This window comes from Siniperca chuatsi, linkage group LG12, assembly GCF_020085105.1.
Source record: "Siniperca chuatsi isolate FFG_IHB_CAS linkage group LG12, ASM2008510v1, whole genome shotgun sequence".
NCBI classification, from domain to species: domain Eukaryota; kingdom Metazoa; phylum Chordata; class Actinopteri; order Centrarchiformes; family Sinipercidae; genus Siniperca; species Siniperca chuatsi.
In genome coordinates, this window is record NC_058053.1 from 18530819 (window position 1) to 18549955 (window position 19137).

Consider the following 19137-nt stretch of genomic DNA (forward strand, 5'->3'; position numbering starts at 1 on the left):
AATTCATCTATGTAGTTCATAGTACTTGACTAACTGAGCCACGGACTAATCGTTCCGAGCTCCGCTAATCACCCCATTTATTTTACAGGTGGTACGGCCAATCCAACCACCCCCGCCATCCAGAACAAACAACACCACATTACATACCGAAAGTACACACAATTGTTAAGCATACTTCCCAATAAAGGTTTTAAATGTAACAATGGCTTGCCTCCTAATTATATTAATCATGTGCCATTATTTTACTGCGTAAATACTGCATTTTCATGCTTTACTGTGCAACATATAGCATGCTGTGCAAATATGCTTCGCCAATAAGGAAGCTCAAGAGCAATGTAACGGAGACTGAGAGGACCTCCGTTACAGGTATCAGTACTGAAACAAAAGTAGTGTATTGTAAAATTTCAAAGTGATACCCTGCCCGACTTCATTGTGCTGTAGGGACGTCGCTATGTTCCCAGATCTTTTTCGATTAATTTGGTGAGTATCCTATTCAACTTTAACTTTATTGCCCCTAAGGGGAAATTGGTCTTGGAGCCAGGTAAAACAGAACACACATAGGCACACAGACTCAGGTACAAAAAACATGATAAAATACATGAATACATCAAGTGACAACAGAAAACCTAGAATATGTCTTGTCATAACCGAAAGGAATGATGGCCAAATATAAGAAAAAAAAATAAGACCCGGAATTTACTTTTTAAATAGTGCACTTTTTTATAATTTTTCTTTGTGTGCAGTAGTCTCCAGTTGTGTTACTGTTTATATTTGTATAGACTTATTATTAGCTTCACTTGTAGTCAGTCACTTGTAAAGCATTTTGAATTGCACTATATTGCTGAAATAGCACTGCAGTATTTAATCTGCTCACCTTGGTTTTTCCATTCAGTTTTTCTTTTCTCCACACACTCACCTGCTCTGCCTCTTTCTTTTTCTCTCTCCCACAACTCATGATTCTGTTTTCACAGCAGTAGATGAGCCGCATATGGAGGAGGATATACCAGGGAACGTCTCTCTCTCTCTCTCTCTCTCTCTCTCTCTCTCTCTCTCTCTCTCTCTCTCTCTCTCTCTGTCTCTGTCACTGTGCGCAGAGCATGTATGATTGTCAGTAGACCGCACTGAGGAGGTAGAGCGCGGGGAGATTGTCCGCTAGTTTATAGATCGTGGATGGCATCATTCACTGATTAAAAAAAATTTTTAAATGCTAAAATGGGTTGCCAAATATACCTAGACTGGCCGCCCAAGTAAAGTCTATAGGAAACACTGATGTGACTATATAAGTGAAGTTTCACTGTAACTATCACAATTATCGCTTCATAAACATTTTTCACAGAGGACATTTGACGTGTCAAAGTAGGAAATGCACAGGTGTAAATAATAAAATTACTGATGGCTGAATTCCATTTAGCTGCTTCACTTTCAGGGTCCCGGTGATGTGAATGCTGACTCTCTGTCACACTGTCATGGCTTACTGGGACACTTTAATAGGACAGAGTCATCATAAATGTTATTTGTAATACCTGTGCTTTTCCTACTATGACAATTAAAATGTGTGCTAAAAAAGGCCTTTTGATTTAGACTTCACTGTTTCCTTAGTCCATGGAAAGAGTGATTGAACAAAAACTAATTATCTTTTAATTAACACACCCCACCCGATTTACCCCATTTTGTTTGGTACAGGCTGAAAGGCAGTTTTTCATTGCTCTTTAAAGACATAAACCCTCAGAAAGGCAAGTGTTATTGCTAAAATATCCTTTACTGATGTTATTGTACATGTGTATTCTTCCACTAGATTACTGGTGGGGCTGGTTTTGTGGGTTCCCACCTGACTGACAAGCTGATGATGGATGGCCATGAGGTTACTGTGGTGGACAACTTCTTCACAGGAAGGAAACGGAATGTGGAGCACTGGATTGGCCATGAAAACTTCGAGCTCATCAATCATGATGTGGTGGAGCCTCTCTATATTGAGGGTGAGAGAGTAAATTGGTTTTTACTTACTGTTTGGGATCCAAGTAGGACCAGTAGGATCACACATAGTTTTTGTAATAATATTTCTAGACAGCAGTCGGCCTTTGACAACTGAAAATAGTATAGGACAACAAATTCAATGATTGTGACTACAAATAAAAAAGATAGGATAGAACAAAGTATATAAAAGTAGGGAAGGAAGAAATAAAAAGGAAAGCTAAATTATACTATGGTATGCCATACAAAATATCATAACAAACCATCAGGAAAGCTCATGCTACTTGTCATAATTTAAAAAAGGGAGTATCACAGATGATAAGGACTACTAATGGGGTGTAATGTGCAAAAATACAAATATAGCCCATCTCAGCCACCTGCAGTGAGTGGTAAGGGTATTAAAAACATCTGTTTTTAAAAGGTCTATTTTTTAATTCAATTCAATTTTATTTATATAGCGCCAATTCATAACAGAAGTTATCTCATTGCACTTAGAACAGGTCTAGACCATACTCTTTATAATATTATTTACAGAGAGCAATGTAATAGTAATAATGTAATGGTAGTGGTAATATTAATATTAAAAAAATAATAATAATAGGAATGACAGCTATAGAAATAATGACAGTATTAGTAACAGAGCCAATAACAACAACTGTATAATATAATTTAAATTGTGTAAATGTTAAAACAGGAAAAAAAAAGATTTTTGTGTGGGGTTTGCAGTTTGGTGCTTTGAAGAGTTAAGGTGGAGGGAATCCTGCCAACTCCATGAAAAGTGCTTGGCCAACCCATGATGCCCCATGACTGTCCTCAGTGTTGTATCCTTGCATTTGGTAGATAAAATAAAAAATAAATAAAAACTTAAACATGTAAATCACTTCAAAAACACACTGGGAGACCCCCTGCTGCTGGCCATTGCATGAAAATCTGACGTCTGTATTTTAGGGAGGAAATTATTACAACAAATAGAGAAATGTTGAGAGAGAAGATGGAACAAGCTATGAAAGAGAAAAAAATTTGAGTCATGGATCAAAAGGTCAAGCCTTAAATAGGTGATGACGATCTGCTTGAAAAGAGAAGAAAGCTATTGTTTTTTTTTTTTTGGTCCTAAATATCCGGTCCCGTTATGCTGCACCATAGGCCTCCAATGCTGGCTATCAATTAAGGTAGAAGTTCAAAAAGCTGCAACATTTAGAAAACAAAACAAAGGAAATAATTCAGTTTCACTATCATTGCATATCATATTGCTGAAACAGATATGCGTTTCAAGGTGAGATGATTTATGTTTCTCCTGCTCTTTACAGTGGACCAGATTTATCACCTGGCATCTCCAGCCTCTCCTCCCAACTACATGTACAATCCCATCAAAACACTCAAGACAAACACCATAGGCACTCTTAACATGCTTGGTGAGTACATTAAGTGCAGGCTACTGATTGAGTTCATATAAGGGTAGCACAGGTCTCAAAAACAAGGCTTTATATTAAGACTTTTTTCCTAGTAACATCTTTCTTAACACTTCTAAGTTTGAACTGAATCCTATCACATTTACACAGTGAGATTTTTATTTGAATTAAATGTGCTTCTTGTTACATGTTCTTATGAGCACTGTAATAAATATTCAGATGAAGTATCGTCAAAGCAGTAAATGAGTATTAACATAAACTTAGACTATATTCAGGACATTTTAATAGACCAATCACTGTGTACTTTTTTAAAAGACACATTTTGCCTTGGCAGTGGTACACTCTAATCTGTGTATTTACTCAGTCTTCTTTTGCAAGAAAAAAAGAAGATCAAACCCTGGCCTTTACCCTGTCTTCACTGTGTTGTTTGTCTCCAAGGTCTGGCCAAACGTGTGGGTGCCAGACTTCTCCTTGCTTCTACTTCAGAGGTTTATGGAGGTAAGACAGATGGCTCACGCTCATCTTTAAGTGTTCTTTACACAACCAGAAAGAGCTGTTGCTGGTTCTGCTTTCCAATGACTTTGTGAGCAAATGGTTAACTTTATGGATTTCTTTATCTCCATGGATGTGTAGTGACATGTGTGAAGAGAAATGTATTTCATTTAAATCATCCAGCTGCCCTCAGTAAAATGCAGTTTACACTGCCTCATGGATCTTTTTGTTTCGACTATGGGTTGAAAACACTGATTATTAGTCATGTGTTAAACCTTTCACAAACACGGCCAGTGTCACTATTTCTGACACTGTATTTCTTAATAATTTTAGGAGGACAACTGTCTGCCATATCTGGTTGTCTTTGATTGCTTTTTTGTGTTTTATTGTAGTCAGTCACACATAGACAGCTGCATGAGTGTAAAGTGATGATTTATTTGATGGTCTCAATTCAGCAGCAAAACAGTTATGCTTAGCCTTGTTTAAGAGGCAGCATTTATGACCCTAAATCACTATCTATAGTAATACTTGTGCTCGTCTGACAACACAAATTGAGATATTGATGCCAAGTAATCAGAGAGAGTCAGAAATGACAGAAGACAGCTTTAACCTAAAAACCAATCAGAGTACGTCATTGAACCTAGTGTGGCAGGTCAGTGATCCATTGTACCAGTTGAGATGTTTAATCTGTTGAGAGCTAAAACGCAGCAGAATTTTCTGGACAGACATGCAGTGAATGTGTTCATACATGTGTGTCAATCTGCAAGATGGGACGCGTGTTATTCCAAATCAACACTGTTTGATTGTCTATGCAGAAACTGTATCACTTAGCTTTTAAAAATGTTTCTAAAATGTTTGTGTTTCAGATCCAGAGGTACATCCACAAAATGAGGAGTACTGGGGGCATGTGAATCCAATTGGTCCTCGAGCATGCTACGATGAGGGGAAACGTGTAGCAGAGACCATGTGTTACGCCTACATGAAACAGGTATCATCACTGTCACTCTACAATATGCAGGTTTATTGGCGACTGGTAAACTGTCACTGCTATCACCGTTCTTACTCGCAATTGTAGAGATCACTGCTATACAATAGAATCATACAAAACAAAGTTTTCGTTAGTCATTTCACATAATTTTACCCCAAAGTTGTGGTCGATTTCTAGGATTTCTTGATGATAATGAAAATGTAACTGCTTGCTCCACACAGTCATATCTAAGCCTCTCTGAAGATGAAAAGAGCAGAATTTCTATGTTCGGACCTGAAGTTGTCACCAGTATTTGAAGTGTACAGTGCACCCGAGTTTTTGTTCAATTGGCATATCTGTACAGATCTGAGACAAAGATCTGTACAATATTATCAATATGATTTGTTTTGTTTTATCAGGATCATAAAATAGGATGTGTAACCGTGCCCCTTATTTCATCACTTATCTTAACAGTAAATCGTTCACATGCTGTGAAGAGGCAGTTTTTCAGAGGATAGCCTGTTATCAGTAAAGATATATCAATGAATCTTGTGTTAATGATTACAAGTCTGGGATTAATGAAGAAAAATTCACAACATACTTCAAGCTAAGGGAGGATTAGACCAAGGGGAGATTGTCCCCTAGTTAATCGATCGCAAATGCCGCAGTTGATATACCTGGGCGGCCCGACCAAGTAAAGTCTATGTGTGGGAAACACTCCGGCTCCTCCACTGTGGAGCCGGTAGCAATGTTACTTTGCTTTCAGTGCTGTGCATAATGGTGTGACGTCATTACAAAAACAAGTCAGAATGTTGCCATTATCACAATTTTTTTTAAATCATATTAAAAATTATACTGGTATTGTAATGAACGGTATGATATGGCACACCCCTATTTCAAGCACAGTATCAATAAAATTGCATGCATGTTTCCTTAAACATCTAAATGATGCTGAGGCTTTTTGATATTTTTTTCCTGACTTGATTGATGCCAGCCTTTGATGATCAGATATATTGACTTATCTTGCCTTTCCTCCAGGCAGGTGATCTTTATTTATCTGCCTCATCTCCTGCTCCTCCTCAGCTGCTCATTATTTTTTTCACACCTACTGGTGTTATTCTTGGAAATGGCTGGCTTTCAATATCGTGTTTGTGCACAGGGACGATATTGAATGTCACACATTATGTCTATTGCCCAGTCGTGTAATTGAAATTCGTTAACATTTAAAAACTGATGAGTGTACGTAGGTTATGCAGTGGATGAAAAAGCCTATCTTACCTGCTTCTCAAAAAGAAGGCAAACATTATAAAGATGGAAAACTGTGTATCTGCTATGTAATTGACTTCCGATTGCCACTTGATATGATGCATTTTAATAACACATTATCATGTACAAGGCAGCCATACAAAGCTATATTTAAAGCACTGTTTCATGTGATTGAGGTGCCTCGTTCTCAATTTTATAAGAAGTAGTGTAATGTGTAGGGATGAGTATCTTTAGAATTTTATCAATGCCAATATTTTGGCACTTTTATAGATACTCCTCCATCATTTTGTAAATTAACAACATTTATTTTCTGAAACCGTTATTTTTATTTCGGACAGAAATTCTAAAAATAGATGTCTGGAATTTTTGTTGCTGATTTATTACAAATAAACAAATCTTAAATAACAATATAGAAGAGCTATAACCACCAGGAAGTGAAGAGCAGCAGATACATGTAATCACATTTTTATTGTACATTGAATCTCAGCTCCAGCACCTCCAACAAGCCTTTATGTGGTAAGCATTGGTCTTTATATACTCTTCTTAATTGCCATTCACCAGGAGGGAGAGTGTGTGAGTGTGTGCGTGTTTACGTGTACGTATAGAGCTAGGTTATCATCATCCCAGACATACAGGAAAAATTATAAGCCTTTTATTCCAGATGGAGGTTCATCTGTTAAAAGCAGTGACTCAATATAGTATGTGCAAATGTAGATGCTACAAAGACGTGTAACACACATTTCATTTTTTAATTTTAATGTACATGGCATAAATTAAAGAGCAGAGAGTTGTTTCATTTGACAGCAAGAAGACCATTGGACCAACAAAGCTAACCGGTGCTACTGTAGCAAACGTTTGTATTGGTGTTTTAACTGATGCTGCTGGTGTTGCTTGTTGAAATGAATAACTATGGAGTTGTTTTTTTCTAATGAGTGTTACCTTGACTTAAGGTCAACACGTCATGTTATTCCACATCAAGCCAGAGGAAGTGGACAGGCTGCACATATTTTCTCATTAGTTTGCCAGTGTTACTCCTGTTAGACGCAACATCTGTTCTGCTCATACATTTTCATTCACTGTGTCAAGTCAGGGCGCTCTTCCAAGCATTTAAACCTGTCACTCATAACTACGGTCTACAGCAGGTGAACAGATTCTGGGCAATCTGTCCTGCAAAGGTGAATATTTTTCACTCTAATCAAACAGCGTGCTCAGGTCTCTGAGAAAGTGTGACACAAGTGTGAGGGTAAGAGGGCTGTGGTTGATTGTATTGTTGAATAATGCTGTATAGGTTCATAACAAACTCATACTATAATTTAAATCTATCAACCACAGGGATGTACACTTTAATATTAGAAAAGTTAACTTTTTTTTAGCAGAATAACATCAATGCATACAGTATCCACATAACGCAGGTGCAAACGCACTTAACTGAGACTTTTTGGAATTATTTAGTAATTGGGACCCAATAACTGGGATGCATTGGGCTTCACTAACGCATTTGTTTTCACTTGTGGATTTCTGACCACAGACATCATGGGAGCCTGTTAATTGTTTTTAAGGTTTGCAATTAGGGTTGGTGCTTGATAGCATTTCATCAAATCTGAGTTCAGTACTAAATCTGCTTATCAAATCCGAAACCATTCAAATCCCTTATCAATCGATTTACATTAAGCTTGCAACTTTTGAAAGTAACAAAAGTTTTGAAACTTAACGATTCTGTTGAAATCTATTAGCTGAGAAGCCAGAAACATGTCAGTTTTGAGTGACAAGCTAATCAAGGTGCGCAGTCTGTAGATACAACCTGAAAATGTGACGAGCAGCATAAGATATGAAATGTTGATTAAATATATATCTGACACATTGAAATAGCAGGTGTAGCTTACTGACTTTTTCACAAGCTTCATGCTCCACATACTTGAGGTCTTGATTCAGAACTATTAAATGATAAAATGAAATGATAAGCTTAAACTATTGATGTCATGGGAATGAAAATTTAATTGGGAGACTCTGATTCCTCAAACTGATGTGATGCAATCAGCAAGATCACTTAACCAGTGAAGACGCAACATTCTGTTGGTCTTGTCAGTCTTCAAAAACACACAGTCCACTTGCGATCATGCAGTGGTGTTATACATTGTTGTTTTGTTACAAGCAGTCACATTTAAACATCGTCCATGAGTCAGTTTTGTGCTTGCATTCATATGTAAGCAGGTTACATAAGTTGTTTGTTTTTTGCTTTTTCATTTTTTTCCATGCGGGTGGGATGTGGATCTCCCAGGATGAGAATTTAATAGACCTATGGCAATTTGTTTGCCTATTAGAATATAAAACATGCCAGTCACAGATCATTAGATGCAACAGGATTTAAATGAAAAACAACACGACACATTCCTGTGTAGTAGCAAGCAATAGGATTATAATTACTGGAGAATGTTCATTAATTCAAACTGTTATCACTGACATACTGCTTTAAGCTGATTACTCTCGGTATTAACCTGCTCAATTAGGTATGTGGACTGTGATGTGTTTAAAGACTGAAAGAACCCGCCCAGGTATTTGTATAAATATACATGTGCACAAACCATCTTTTACATTTACTGGGGGGTATATGTTCGCGCACACACACACATACCTTCCATGACCTCTTCATCATGTTTTCCCCATTGTTTCCTTGGTCTTCACCATACTGAATATATTTGTGGGTTGTGACCATTGAATTTCAGTGTTACACATTTTCAAGAGAACAATCTACATCATTTTCATGTTTTTATTCATGTTAAATGACCTACAATGGGTCCACATCCCATCTGAAGAAATATTGATGTGTGAGGCTGATGGATTTTTAAAAAGGGAGAGTTGTCTCCATCTGTACGATCAGTGTGAGTATCCATGATGTAGTTGGCCTCATTTATTAATTTTTTGTCAGTGAGTGTGTAAGGAGAGTCTTGTGTCGTACTCGCCTGGAGAATAGTTTGACAACTGTGGTCAATATAATTTCCTCTGATACATTTTTACATAATGCAGTTAATTCTGCTGCCCATGCAAAGAATATTACTATAACACTTAAGGGTCTATGTCGGCTCTTGGCTCATAGGTAAGAGAGCATGTGTGCCAAATTATTGCTCTACCCTTGAAATATGACAATATATGTACTAGTGCAATATCTCTAAGGACAACCCCCATTGAGCAAAAGCGGTAAAAACCAACAACTGTAAAATAGGCCAGAGTTAGCCAAAATGGCTCATTTTCACCTGTTGTCCCTGGCCAGATGTTAAAAGGCACAAATAAAAGTTTGTTGCAAAGAGTTACATGTATGGGCAAATTTCCAAGTGACACCATCTTGACATGACACACGCAGAACGGGAACAGAAATGAACCCAGAATGACTTATAAGGATATCAAAATTATGAGTTATAAGTTTTTGGGCAATAAACGGCATAAATTGTAAAAGTGATGGGAGGAAAATATACAATATCCCAAGAGGGACACATAACCTTCCAGCTCATACTACATAATTAGCTATTTGAATCTAGCAATCAGGTCAGAGAATAGATTTTTAATAAAGTTTTGCCCAGAAACAGGTGAGGAAGAAGTCTCTGGGTTAAGGTAAAGGGCTCACTCTGTTACAGTGTTTACTCTATAGTTTGTTTACTGAATAGTGCAAACATTTGTCAGACTCAATAATTAATGCTTTGCTGTTCAAGATACAGTATGTTCTGTCAGCCATTTAGAGTGACTTGGTGACAGCTGCTAGTTTTATTCAGATTTGGATAGGGGAGGCTGACGTTTTTGGGTGATTGAGAGGTGTGCACCTCGTTTTAAGTTCCCCTGCAGGTGTTAAATAAATCCTGTATTGGATTACTTTGAGATTGTAAGCATCTAATATTGTAAGTGACATATGCCACTAAACAAATGGCGCATGTGTAGTGTCTGGTATATTTTGAAGGCAAGCAGCAGGAATTTCATAATGCTGCTAATATTTAAACATGAGGGGGCTCCATGCTGTATGCTGTGTTGCTGTGTGGGACACCGTAAGAATCAGCTGATTTTATCTTGACTTCCAATAACTAATTTATTGGTTTCAGCCAGATTAGCATTATACCGCTACTAGCTGCCATTTCTGTGCACATTAGTTATTAATTCATGCATGCATATTATTTCAAGGGCACAAATTACTATTTTTTGTGCAGAAAGTTAAACCTGCCAGGCTTTGTATTTCCCTAAAGAAAGTATATAAACTACATAATTTTTTACGAAATGGTATACAATGTTCTTTACAATAAAACAACAAAGTAAAATCCAGGATGATAAAACAAGTAATCAAAATAAAGATAAACATTAAAACCAAATAACAAGTAAAAAATGACTAATGAGTCACCCAGTTTCTTGTTTCTTTGCTCACAGGAAGGAGTAGAGGTGAGAGTGGCAAGAATCTTCAACACGTTTGGCTCCCGAATGCACATGAATGATGGACGTGTTGTCAGCAACTTCATCCTGCAGGCACTACAGGGAGAACCTCTCACTGTATGCATTTTAAACATTCTACTGATAGTGTGTTTTCACCACATTTATTAGATGCTTGAGACAAACTTCTATTAGGCTTTTTTTCAGTACTAGCAGTGTGAGGATGTACACACTGAGCCTTAGCTTCAGTGAGATGATTTGTGATTTGATGTATGCATCTTGAAACATATAAAATGAAAAACGCTGATACTCCTGTTGAACATGATTTTAACTGAGAAATCAGACACTTCAGTGTTCCTCATCTGGGTGCCGGTCTGTTTAATGTTATGTCTTATATGAAATATTTTATATATGGTTTAATAGCAATTGATTTTGATGCACAAAACTGAAAATAATGTAAGACTTTAAGAGGGGAAATAGAGAAAAACTATTCAGTAGTACTATACATGACAAGTTCCAATTTTTATTTATTAATAAAAAAAACTTGCAATGTGATCATTTTTTAAGTATGTTGAGTAGAAATGTATTGTTTGACACATGTTATCACACGTTCAGTATGTGCATCATTCAGAAATGATAACCACTTTTCTGTTGTTATTCTAGGTGTATGGTACTGGTGCCCAAACAAGAGCCTTTCAGTATGTAAGGTAAGATTGCTAAATTAAACCAATTAGGAAACAATATAACAATACATTTACGATATAATTTATAATGAATCATGTTAATTATATTACAAAAATGATAACAATTAAAAGTGCCATGACATTATCCAGAACACTCCTGGGCGAATGGGACTACACCGTCTTATGACATTATACAGTAAATGTATTGTTAGTTGTTACTTTTTTTTAAATTGATTCAATTAATGGCCTATCTCCACTGAGACAGACCACAGTAAACACAGAGTGAAATTTTTTTCTGGTGTTTAATCTATCAAAGGTGGATGTTGATGCTTTCATGGACTTGTGAATTTGGGATAAGGCGGAAGAGTACTGCTCTAAATTGGACGTTGAAGTTTATTATTAAATACCAACATGTGCGTGTGTTTTTTGCCTGGAAGAGCAGAGATACGTGTATGTGGCAGGTTAAAGGAGTATTTATCGGTTTGTGTGCAGGTGATAATTAGATTAATTTGATCAGTTTGAAGAAGAGAGATCAAAGACACAGAGCATTTGAAGCTCCCCTATCTCTTCAAAGCACTAACCTGATGCTCTGTATGACTTTCGTGTTGTGTAAACAGTGAAAAGCCAAGGGTAAACTCCCCTTTAAGTGAAACTTTCGGAAAATGAATGACTGAAATGACTTTGGTAAACTTGCACGATTTCCTTCATTACTAACACATGTTAAAATTATTCAGGTCTAAAGATACTAAAGCCTTCCCATTCATATTTGCTCTGTCTCTTTCAAATTTGATTGATGAAGTTCAGAACCATTCTGTTTTAATGACTTTAATGTAATTTGACCACACACACAGTGCCCATAAACAGTATTCACTGACACATGGACTTAATTTTTTTATGTAATTAGGATTGTATTTTCTTCTGACTGATCAACAGAAAAATACTTTAATATCAAAGTGAAATCGTCACATTAATTAACTAAAAATATAAAACATGCAGAACCAACTGACCTTTTAGCAGCACAGATAAAGTATCATCACCAGGCTGACTAAAATCAGAAATTCAATGGCAATAAAAACTGTTTTGTTTTTATGTATTGATAAATGATTCTTGTTCTTGCTGTCCACTGTAGCTCAAAATGTCTATACAGTAGGGAAACTGGAAAGCTCATAGTGAATGATTATGAAACTGGGGGTCTTGATCAATTGTGAGGGTCCAGTCATATGTCTCTTAGGTGCATAGGGTGAATTGTGCTTCCCGAAACATTTCAAAGCACAACATATAGACAATATGAGATTTGTGTGATATAAACGGCTTCATATAGAGATTTAGCTTCACTAAGGGCGCCAGAGGAAGAAAAATATTCTCTGTGCATTAAAAAATGTGGGGTGGGTGTCACGTCTTGATACGGATGTGAATATATGAATATAAATATAATATATTTTTCTATAGGACCAAATGTGATTGAGAATTTCGCACAATACAACACAATACATATGTCACTTAATTGGCTAGCTGCTGTTGTCAAATGTATGTATTTCATCAGAGTTACAGACAAACACTTTAAATTTAATGAAATGTTAAAATATATTCAACATAATAAAACAAAATCATTAAGTTCAGTGAGAATGTGATTAGATTTCTCTAGACATCAGAATTTTAACCAGCAAAATGCATAATGAATTGAGTGAGCAAAATTAAAATGAATGCAGCAGCTTAATGTCATTAGCCCTGAGGATGCCTGTACATTTAAATGATGCTATGGGCAATATTAACCCTTGATGTTGAGTCCAGACAAAATAATACTTGCATACGATAATTTACTGTCTCTCACAGATAAAGACAGGGAGATGAGGGAGAGAAGTGTAGAGCCGAAAGAGAGAGAAATAAAACAGGAAATAACACAGGTCCCACACACTAACACAAGCTGGGGAAGGGTTAAAAAATGCTTTGCAGCAAGCACAGCTCCTTCTCTAAAGCCATTCACCCCATGAGTGATAGTCCTTGTTGTGGACTTCTACTATGTAGTGTTTACAGTAAGGCTGCACAATTAATTGAAATATTATCGAAATCCCAATATGGCCAAGTGCAATATCCAAAGCACTGAAGCTGCAATATTTTGATATGAAATGCACTCAGCAAATTTGTTAGACCTCAAGGATACACACGGAGCATTTTAGTGAGAAACATTGAATGTAAACATAACTTTTGTTTGTTTACAAGAAAACTCCACAGGGCACCTTTAACTATCCTATAAAATCTTCTGAACAGACCAGATGACAACATTACAGATCTGATCATGTGCGACAATCATAACAATATGTAAGCTATAAAATCTATCCCTTTTTTGTATGATGGGGTATGGTTAAAAACTATTTTGTATTTAAAATACTTTTGCGCTTGCATAGGTTTACATATATACTATCTAATAATAAACCTTTCATCGGTCATAGTGTTCAGTTTTTGTTAAAACGTTTTATAGAGAGGTGTTGATTCAACTTTATGGTTATTTTCGAGGCTGTAGTTTGTGGTGCTGTTGAACTGTATTGCATTATACAGAGATGTGTCCCTGTTATTTAGCGTACCCTCATTGATGTAAATGAGATGGACAAAATACATCTCAGTATTTCATTTGTGTGTCTATGTGTGTGTGTGTATATGTCTGTGTATATATATATATATATATATATATATATATATATAATTCTGTCAATGCATATTGACAGAATTGGACTAATGGTGTGTGGCAAGAGGGAATATTATTTAATTGGTGTTCATTTTGATTTCTCCACTAGGTTATAATTACACCATATATGTAGCATTAGCATCATTTGTGAAGTTTGTTGTAAACATGGTCTAAAAACATAATTATGAAAATTATGTGAATTGGTATTCTTTATTTTTAGCCAGACTAGCGGCATGGTTCTAAGGCTATGTCTGTCAGTCAGCTCAGATATTTCAGCAACTAGTGGATGGATTGCCATGAAATTTTGTACAGATATTTATGGTCCCCAAAGCATGATTCTTACTGACTTTGGTGATTCCCTGACTTTTCTTCTTGCGCCAACATGAGGTTTACACTTATGGCTTATAGTGACATGTCTTAACAACTATTGGGTGAATGTTCCCCTCAAGATGAATTGTAATAACTTTGGTGAGCCCCTGATTTTTCATCCAGTGCTATCCTCAGGTCAAATTTTTTTAATTTGTCCAATCCTTTGGTTTATGACCAAATACCTGCATAACTGATGGCATTCCCATCAGCTTCAGCTGTTTAGTGCTAATTAGCAAATGTTAGCATGCTAAACTAAGATGGTGAACATGGGAAAAAAATACCTGCTACATTAGCATGTTAGCATTGTCATTGTGAGCATGTTAGCATTATGGCTTAAAGCACCACTGTGCCTCAGTACAGCCTCACAGAGCCACTAGCATGGCTGTAGACGCTTAATCCTGTTTGACTCTTTGTAGTCTTGTTTTAAAATGTATGCGCTGCATTCTGGTTCTGGTTTATATTCATTTGTGGTGTCATGTAAGCCCAGGTGGACTGGGTATAGCTGTATGCGTGACACAATAATAATTAAAAAAAAACCTTCAAACTCCTGTACAGACTACATGTTTTCTAAGTAGCAACACTGCAAGAAGATTTATGAGGGTTTACTGTATAATGCTGTGCATGATGTGCTGTAGGAAATGAGAAATGAGGAGAGTACATGCTGAAGCTGCCATGTCTCTCTTGGCCTTGGAACTTTTTGCTCCACTATGATGATGTGCTAAATAAAAAAGTAATATTGAAACAATAGTTGGTGTATTTCAGCTAAGATATTTGTATTATGTTACACGTATCAATATACATAATGTTCTCATAAACAAATCTCTGCATGGAAAGTTCACGATCATGTCCCTCATACAAAGCAAAGCTACAGATTGGAATTTAAAAGACGATAATCCATTTTAATGTCTCTGCTTCTGTGTCTGTGTTCTCCAGCGATCTGGTGAACGGCCTGGTGTTGTTGATGAACAGTAACATCAGCAGTCCAGTCAATCTGGTGAGTTTATCATGCCAGGCTGCGTTTCACAAATTGAAATAGAAAATGAATTCTGCATAAGCAGACAATTTACCTGTGAGTCAGTTTATGTGTCTGTCTCTTTTTGGCACTGATGTGATGGAAGTTTATTAAATCTGTTTGCAGGGAAACCCAGAAGAACACACTATATTGGAGTTTGCTCGTCTCATCAAAAGTCTTGTCGGTAAGCCGTTGATCAATCGATCAAGATAGTTTTCATTCTGTGTGTCTCTGCAAACTCTTAACCCTTGCCATCTCAGTCCCTCACCAGTCAAGACTTGCTTGCTTGCCTACTTGTCTCTTAATGTCCTTCTCCCACTTTACTTGTCTGTCTGTTTTGTCTTACCCATTCTTTCATACGGTGGAGTTATGCTTCTGTGTCACCGTGGTCCTGGCATAGAAATTGTTCTCAGTGTAGGATTGTAGCAATGGATGTTTTCTATTATCAGGCCATATCTTGCAGTCATGCATACTCAAAGTAATCATATTTACATTCTCCTATTCACTGTGATAGAGAGCTTTGCTAGATAACTAAATATAAATTTGTCTAGCAGCACTAAAAAAGGAGAAGACTAAATATCCTTTTTTCAATTTGCTCTGTTGTGTTTTAACTATGAATCATCTCCACTGACATCAGAATGTAGGAAAAAAAGGAAGCTGCCAGAGCTGACCATTTTTGAGGATGTGCTCATCAACTCCAGTAGTACCTCTGGCTGAGTTACCGCACCTACACATGAAGCCACCACAACACTCTGACACAGAAGCCTCAATCTGCCTTGACTCATCTGGCTCTTACAAAACTGTTTGTTATATGATCATCAGCAGTATTAAAAGTAGGAGTAAGGAGAAGAATAACTCTGTCCTTCTCTCTGTACACTTGTGACTGTCCATGAACACACTCACATGCCCACACACACTTAAACACACTCTCACACACACACATAGTGAGCCGAAGTCAGATCCAGTTCCTTCCAGAGGCCCAGGATGACCCACAGAGGAGAAGACCTGACATCCGAAAAGCCAAGATGATGCTTGGCTGGGAGCCGGTGGTATGTGTGACACACGACACGACAGTCAGCAAAACCTTTCTCAAATGCTCACACACTTTACTGCAAACATACTGTGAATTAAAGCTGCAAGCAGTGATGAACGGGCCCTCGCACCTGACCACATCTTGGGGTGTGCAGCAGTCGCGGCGTTGTTGCCAAAGGTCGGTTGACGCAGCTCTGAATTTTTGTGTGTTTTGGATGCTGCACGGATGAGGTGAATGTCACTCCCTGTGTCCGCTATGTGGTGTGTGGACCACACCCTGAAAATTTCATGTAAATCAAATGGTGATTGTCACGCAAGGCTTACTTCCTGTTGCCAGTAGGTAGCACAATGACTACAACTCCTAATTGGCATGAAGAAGTTCTCAGGCCGGGACTCTTATCAAACATGTGAAATTTGGGCCAGATTGGACAATGTACACTCAAGTTAAAACAACTTCCTGTTGCACGGTGAATAATGTGTCGCCACAACAACAGTGTTTGAAAACTCACAGGATAAAAATCGGGATCGGGATCTTCATAATGAAGCATCATCAAGGACAAATTTAAGGTGGATTTGTTTAATCTGCTCTGAGAAGTTTGTAAGAATATAGGGAATGTTACTTCCTGTTGCCAGTAGGTGTCGCTATAACTATGACTACCGACATGTTATTAATCATGTGAAGATTGGGGCCGATTTGAAGATGTACAGTTAAGTTATAAGAACTTCCTCTTTCATCAAACATAAAAATTTGACGCCACGAACACGCTGTTGAACGAAAATTCACATGCTTCTTAATATAGCATCATCAAGGTCTTAAGGCTTTTCTGCCCAAATTTGAGGTGGATCTGGTCAACCTCCTAGGAGGAGTACTTCAAAGTATAAAACTTGTCATTTCCTGTTGCCAGTAGGTGGCACTATGACTGAGTGAATTTTGGCATGTAGATGTCTTCAGGCCGGGACTCTTAGGAGGAGTTTGTTCAAGTACGGGCCTGTAAATGGCAAGAAATTACAGAAAAGTGCACATTCAATTCAAAATGGCTGACTTCCTGTTGGGTTTAGGATATGGCTCCAAGGGGCTTTTTTTGTAAGTCTTGGAATGATACATCTGCCTACCAAATTTCGTACATCTAGGTAAAACACACTGTGGGAGCTTCTTCGTTGAAGCCTAACTTCCTGTTGCAAGTAGGTGGCGCTATGACTAATATTAAATATCGGCCTGTGGATGTCTTCAGGCCTGGACGCTTATCAAACGTGAAGTTTGGGACAGATTTGACCATGTACACTCAAATTACAACAACGTCCTGTGTCATTGCAAACGCCAACATTCGACGGCACAGACGCTGTTCAACAAAACCTCACAAGCTTCATAAGATAGCATCATCAACGTCTTGAGGCTTTTCTGCCGTTAACTTTTCATCACAAAAGTCGAACCGATTAATTCTCTAGGAGGAGTTCGTTTAAGTACAGAGCCTGTAAATAGCAAAAAATGACGACTAAATTCAAAATGCCCGACGTCCTTTTGGGTTTAGGGTATGGGTCCAAAAGGCTTTTTTTTTTTTTTTTTAACAAACATCTGGACATGATACATAACCCAAAATTTTGTACATTTAGGTAAAACATGTCACAGGGGCTGCTCTTTAGGGGGTGCTAGCGATCACAATATGATTAATATGCATAGACATAAACAATAGCAGTTATTTTTTTGTACATATGTAATATTTTGAAATTGAAAATGAAGTAATCTGTGTTTTAAATTTTAAGTCCATCATGTGACAATGAAACTCCACTGAAATGTGCGTTATTGTTAGCAACCTCCATCAGTATCAATAATAGCCTTATCTAGCCAATATCTGACACATTAACTGATCAATGTATCAATATATTAATATAGCTACAATTCTTTTTGTTTGTTTTTACTCAGTGGCAGTATCTTTGTTGTATGTGTTGTGTCTTGTGTTGGCAGGTTCCCCTGGAGGAAGGCTTGAACAAAACTATCCAGTACTTCAGTAGAGAACTCGAGCACCAGGCCAACAACCAATACATCCCCAAACCTAAAGCCGCCCGCATGAAGAAAGGAAGACCCAGACACAACTGAGGTCGGGTTTCTCACCATAGACTCTCCCAAAACACAGAAGGATGTTAAGACTCCTCAGAGGACCCTTGAACAGCAGCTCTCTGAAATACACTGTTGAGTAGAGCCCTCTGGGACATGTTGGGGTTTTTTTTTTTTTAGATAACTTCCTCTTGAAAGTCTCTTTAAAAAAAAAAAAAAAAAAAAAAGATAGCGATTCCTTGCGTTGGAGCTGCAGCTGCACTGTGGGGTGAGGGCTTTCTTACCGGAGCTTGCGTGTTGGATGGACAAGACTGAATCAAAAACAGAAATTTGAGGCAAGAAATCTGAAACCCAGCCTACCTTTTTTTTGTGAATTTGTGCTTTTGCTATTTAATTCGCAGGCATGAGAAACTTGCAAACAGCTCGTACTGTACATCAGTGCTTCATGTTTATATTTTCATGGTGTTTTGTCTCCCGAGATGAGCTACCGGACTTTTCCACTGGATGTTTTGTCCTCTTATCAGTGGCGTGCCAGCACCCTATTGGCTGTTCATGCAGCGCACTGCAGGGCGGGACAAATCTTCTAGAAAGACTTACAGCATCATTACATGTTTATCAGGACATCAGTGTTCTACTTTGTGAAATCTCATGTCAGGATGTGCATTATAAATTTCAGATGAAGATGCTATTTTAATAAAATATTTACAATATTTTGTGAATGATATAATTAGGGAAGAAGATAATTTTGTGTCTGTGTGTGTGACATGTTTCTACAATTTTTGTTTAGTGGAAGTGA

General features: G+C 37.4%; 1 protein-coding gene across 3 annotated transcripts in view; it reads left to right on the forward strand.

Moving 5' to 3' along the window:
- uxs1 (UDP-glucuronate decarboxylase 1) overlaps positions 1–19051 on the forward strand; it is a 30586-nt gene extending 11535 nt beyond the window's left edge. For 2 of the 3 annotated variants that reach the window (XM_044215814.1, XM_044215816.1), the window contains 10 exons: positions 1796–1976; positions 3279–3383; positions 3819–3878; positions 4739–4860; positions 10510–10629; positions 11173–11216; positions 15178–15238; positions 15383–15440; positions 16202–16305; positions 18252–19051. In XM_044215814.1, the coding sequence (XP_044071749.1) occupies positions 1796–1976; positions 3279–3383; positions 3819–3878; positions 4739–4860; positions 10510–10629; positions 11173–11216; positions 15178–15238; positions 15383–15440; positions 16202–16305; positions 18252–18383 (987 nt within the window). In that variant the 3' untranslated portion in view covers positions 18384–19051. The other variant, XM_044215815.1, reaches the window with a different exon arrangement.
- Positions 19052–19137: the final 86 nt, after the last annotated feature.